Source organism: Propithecus coquereli, unplaced genomic scaffold, assembly GCF_000956105.1.
Source record: "Propithecus coquereli isolate 6110/MARCELLA unplaced genomic scaffold, Pcoq_1.0 Scaffold222, whole genome shotgun sequence".
In the NCBI taxonomy this organism is placed as follows: Eukaryota; Metazoa; Chordata; class Mammalia; order Primates; family Indriidae; genus Propithecus; species Propithecus coquereli.
Window position 1 is genome coordinate 3,450,121 of NW_012147412.1, and position 5,712 is coordinate 3,455,832.

At 39.5% G+C, this 5,712-nt stretch overlaps 1 protein-coding gene across 1 annotated transcript in view; it reads right to left on the bottom strand.

The window, feature by feature from the left end:
* The window catches only part of CLMP (CXADR-like membrane protein), a 121,206-nt gene that overhangs the window by 2,767 nt on the left and 112,727 nt on the right, over nucleotides 1–5,712 (bottom strand). Inside the window, exons 5-6 of the mRNA XM_012644880.1 lie at nucleotides 5,139–5,306; nucleotides 4,567–4,689 (exon numbers count right to left, since the gene is read on the bottom strand). Coding sequence (XP_012500334.1) covers nucleotides 4,567–4,689; nucleotides 5,139–5,306 — 291 coding nt within the window. The remainder of the gene's footprint in view (nucleotides 1–4,566; nucleotides 4,690–5,138; nucleotides 5,307–5,712) is intronic.

The window sequence follows — 5,712 nt, forward strand, 5'->3', positions numbered from 1 at the left end:
AACTTCACCTACAATGTTAGACTCTGGGATTTGCCAGTGAATCCTAGAAATTCAGAAATAAAGGTAAATGTGATTTGCACATTAGTAACTCACACATTCTTTTATTCATACACCAGATACCTATTATTAAGTGCCTACCCTGAGCGAGGCACAGTTCTAGGCATGGGTGAAGACAGACAAGGTTTCTGCTTTCGTTGAGTTTACATTCCAGAAGGGGGGAAACAGATAATAAATAAAGATAATTTCAGATAATGGATAAATTCTATGAAGGCAAAAGTGGATGAGTGATATTTTAGTGGGGGAACAGAGGACTACCACTTAATGTTTGGGTGATCAGGACTTTGAAGAGGAGACATTTGAGTTGAGATATAAATGATATAATAAATAGACTATCTTGTCATGATCTAGGAACAGAGCATTCCAGGCAGAAGGAATAGTAAGTGTGATGAATGTGAATGGGTCTGGAGCATAGTGAGCAAGAGAATGTAGGAAGATTAGGTCATGGAGACAGGAAGAGACCAGCTCACATAGGGCCTTACAGTCCATGGCAAGGATTTTTTTATTTTTTTAGGGATGGGGTTCTGCTCTGTTGTCCAGGCTGCGATGCAGTGGTGCAATCATGGCTCACTGCAGCGTTGAAACTCCCGGGCTCAAGCAATCCTCCCACCTCAGCTTCCCGAGTGGCTGGGACTACAGGCATGTACCACCATGCCTAGCTAATTTTTTTATTTTTTGTGGAAACGTCTTGCTATGTTGCCCAGGTTGGCCTGGAACTGCTGGCTTCAAGCAATCCTCCTACCTCAGCCTCCAAAGTGTTGAGATTATAGGTGTGAGCCACCATACCTGGCCAAGGATTTTATTGTAAGAGCAACGCAAGATAACATGATCCAAATTATATTTGAGAAAGGACACTCTGGCTACTCTAGAGAAAATGGATCGTGGCGAGGTAGGAAAGGAAGCAGGGCCACTAGTTAGGAGGCTTATAATAGTGCAGGCTAGAGATGGTAGTGGATCAGGCTAGGGGAGAAGTAATGTACATAGAAACAGGTAGATGGATATTGCCTGTGTTTTGGATGTATAGTCAACAGAATTTGCTGTTTATTCCCTTTTTAATTTTTTTCTTTTGAGACAAGGTCTCCCTCTTTTACCCGGGGTAGAGTGCAGTGGTGTCAGGCTGGTCTTGAACTCCTGGCCTCAGGTGATCCTCCCTCCTCGGCCCCCCAGAGTACTGAGATTAAAGGCACACTGTTTATTCTTGTCCTACTATCTTTATAATTTAATTTTTTAAAGAAATTGGACTTTGGATATCTTATTTAAGGTCTCGAGGGACTGGCATTTATTTTACCTAAGCAATATCAATTAGGGAATGCTGTTTTCCCCGCTGCCCCAGCCCCAACACACATATAATATAGATGAATTTTCTATTAATAGAAATTTAGGATGCTTTTAGTTTCTCACAATTGAAAATAATATATCATTTTTCATGCGTATTTACACACTCGTGGAATGTCTCTAGAAGTTAAATTCACCAAAGTATTGCTGGATAAAAAATGGAATACATTTTTGCATCTGAAGTAAAATAGACCACTAATTGTGGTATACTCGTACAACAAAATACTATAAAATGAGAATGAACATATTACAGCTACAAGCAAAAACAATAATGAATCTCCTAAATATAATGTGGGATGAAAGAAACCAAACACAAATGGAATGATTCCATTCATTGAAGGTTATAAAACAGGAAAACCAATCCGTAAAGTTAGAGATATGGATAATGGAGGGCTGGCAAGAGGTAGGGACAGGTTCTTAATCGTGGTGCTGCCTACACAGGTATATTCACTTTTGAAAATCTATCAGGTCGTACACTCACCCTTCTTTGTGTATGTTTTACTTCAATGTACTTACCCCCCCCCAGATCTGTAGATTAAGCTAAATTGTGCTACAAATTTATACTCTAGTCAAAAATGTAAAATCACCTATTTCCCCATAACTTTTCCAATAATTGGTTCTACATTTTTTATATTTACTAATTAGATAGCTTAAAATAAACAGGGTGGAGTTTCCTGGCCTCTTATTTATGTTTCTTGGCCATTTGTATTTATTTTTCTGTGAACTACCTGTTAAATTTGTAAGAAAAATTATCTGAAACTAGAAAATAGACAAAAGAAGTGCAGTGCTTGGCAATTTACCACTTTGTAGGGGCAATTTGTAGACTGCCATCCAGTAGAGATGGAAATAATTACTGATGTAGTTAAACAAATGACCACAGAAATTAAAGTCTATGACTTTGTAGGACATTAACCAGTTTGATGTCTAACCCAGCAATCTTAAAATCTCTTTGTTAAATTGTGTCTCTATACCTAATTTCTCAAATGCTCTTTGGACCGCTTTTAACATCTTACTAGATCCCTTATTAAGTAATTAATTAAATAAAATCTTTAATTTGTCAGAGTCAAGATTTTACCTTTTTGAAAATTATACTTCAACAACATCTGTACCCATTTTGGTTTTGCTATTTTCTCACTGATTTGAATGAGTTCTTTATTTTTATTTTTTTACTGATTGATTGATTGATTGATTGAGGCAGAGTCTCGCTCTTTCACCCAGGATAGAGTACAGCAGTGTCATCATAGCTTACTGCAATCTCAAACTCCTGGGCTCAAACGATCCTCCTGCCTCAGCCTTCTGAGTAGCTGGAACTATAGGCAAGTACCTGGCTAATTTTTCTATTTTTATTAATAATAGAGACGTGGTCTGGTCTCTAACTCCTGACCTCAAGCAATCCTCCTGCCTTAGCCTCCCAAAGTGCTAGGATAACAGGTGTGAGCCACTTCACCCAGCTGAAAGAGTTTTTTATTATGTATTTATGTACTTTGGTTATGAGATTTTAAAAATATGTGTACATAACTATTTGCTACTTCTCCCTTCAAGAGGTACAGCTTCATTTTCCTCCCTTTGATTGTGGTCTGAACTTAGTGACTCACGTCTAATTAGTAGAATACAACAAAAGTGATGGTATGTCATATCTGAGACATCATCATAAAAAAAAGCATTGCAGCTCCCTCTCTTAGATCTCAGACCACTCTTTCTTAGATCCTCTCTCTCTTGGATCACTCACTTTGTGGGAAGCCAGCTGTTAAGAGCCTTATGTAAAGGCCCATGTGGTGAGGCACTGAGGCCAACAGCATGTGAATGAGCCATCTCAGAACCAGATCCTCCAGCACCAGTCGAGCCTTGCAATGACTGCAGCACTAGCGGACTTTGTGCTCAAAATCTCTTCTGAGGAGAGACACCAAGCCAGACCTCCCAGCTAAGCCACCGCTGAATTTCTGACCCACAGAAACTAAGAGATAATAAAAGCCATTCTAAGCCACTAAGTTTTGGGGTAATTTGTTATACAGAAATAGATAATAGATACACACTCAGTTCATTTTTGTCTTTTAACTTGGTTTATCCTGTCTTTTTTTCAAGATTCAATCTTTAGATTATGAGCCTGGTATACTATTTATTGCATTAATTTGTTTTTTTGTGGGTTTTTTGTTTTTGGAGTCAAGGTCTTGCTCTGTTGCCCAGGCTGGAGTGCAGTGACACGGTGATAGCTCACTGCAGCTTTGAACTCCTGGGCTCAAGAGACCTTCCTGTTTCAGTCTCCCAAGTAGCTGGGACTACTTGGGAGTAGGCGCATGCCACCACACCCAGCTAATTTTTCTTACTTTTCATAGATGGGGTCTTGATATGTTGCCCAGGCTTGTGTAAATAAATTTTAATGGTGCTAGCATGGCTTATGGAAATCAGCTTTGGTTCAGAAGTCTAAAGTTACCAAATTGATTAAGCGAAAATATTAATAATAATAATAGCTAATGTTATTGAATACTTACCATGTGTCAGGCACTGTTCCCAGGCAGTGGTAAGTAAATGTATTAATTTACTTAATTTTCATAAAAACTCTATGAGGTAATTAAGTATTATTCTTTTTTTTTTTTTTTTTGAGACAGAGTCTCACTGTGTTGCCCGGGCTAGAGTGCCATGGCGTCAGCCTAGCTCACAGCAACCTCAAACTCCTGGGCTCAAGCAATCCTGCCTCAGCCTCCCGAGTAGCTGGGACTACAGGCATGTGCCACCATGCCCGGCTAATTTTTTCTATATATTTTTAGTTGTCCAATTAATTTCTTTCTAATTTTAGTAGAGACGGGGTCTTGCTCTTGCTCAGGCTGGTCTCCAACTCCTGAGCTCAAACAATCCGCCCGCCTCGGCCTCCCAGAGTGCTAGGATTACAGGCGTGAGCCACCGCACCCGGCCTGTATTTATTTTTTAAGACTGGTATTTATTTAGTTCCCTCCTGGACATAGTACATTTTTTTAGGGGGCTGATTAATTCGCACGTTTGTAAATATAGAGTCAGATATAGCTGTTGAATAGTCCTTGCACAACTACTGAATTATTTTGGTGATAGCCACATCCTTCTGGAAATAAAGACTTTGACCTTACTCCTGATTAAAATGTCTTAACTGAACCACAACGCAAAAATTAAAACGTGAAACAAAAAACACCTTTGGATGCTTACACTGTACGGTCACTCGCACCACACAGCTTTCCTTCCCAGCCTCGTTGCCTGCTGTGCACTGGTAAAGTCCAGAGGAGGACATGGTGAGATTCTGCAACAGAACTCGTCCAGGGTTGTTGTAGTCTACACAAGCAGAAAGAATGACTGTAAATCCCTTCGTGATAGCATCTATATTTATTGTTTATTGCATCATTAACCTAAGATTCTTTAATACAATTTGGAATGGATGAAATGATAGAAAACATCCCTTTTTGGAACATGGGAAGAAATGTAAGCATTCACTGAAGTTGTAGCACATCCTCAAAAGTTACAAAAGATCATGAATATCTAAGGGATATTAAGATAGATATAGTAGATTTCTATATACATTTCTTCTAATTTCTTTATCACTTTTACATGTCATTTGAGGAAAGAAAAGACAGATTTTATGTCCTAGTTTATGGATAAAAAAATGGAAGTTCAAGAGGTTCAGCAGTGTATTCAAGGTCACATAGTGAGTTGCTGCCAAAGTCAATTTAGAATTCATGGGTAGAGTATTGCTGGCTCAATCGACTGGTAGGAAGATGACTTACCAATCCTAGATTTGGGAGGCAGATGTTCATCCTCTCCCTCCTTCTCCCGGATTCGCTGCCAGTAATACACAATGGGCTTTGTGCCAGAGGATGACTCACACTGCAAAGTCAGGTCACTTCCTTCTGTCAGCTCTCCTTCCAGCTCACACTTGGGCTTGGATGGTCTCACTAGCAAAAGAAAAAAAAAAAACTTATGATTCAAAGATCCCCAAACACCAGATTCAATGGAAAAATGATGTCCTGTTGAGTTGTTTCTCCAGCCATCCCTTATGGTAAAGCTTTACGTGGAGTTCAACGAGCCATGCTCCACATGAGCCCCCAACCAACCACCTCCTTCCCCTGTGCACACACACCCCCAATTCCAGCGGTTGCCAGTGGTGCTGTTGTAATTTTCAGGGGCTGCCCCAGAAACTCCCTCATCGTGTCTCAAAGAAGACACACTGTTATGTATGGGAAATTTTAGGAAAGCTGAGCATGATTTTTTACTGATAGAAGGGATAGAAGTTCATTAATTTGGAAGCAATTAAGTAGAGCTTAGTAGTGTTTGCTGTTAAAAAACAAGTGAATTTGAATC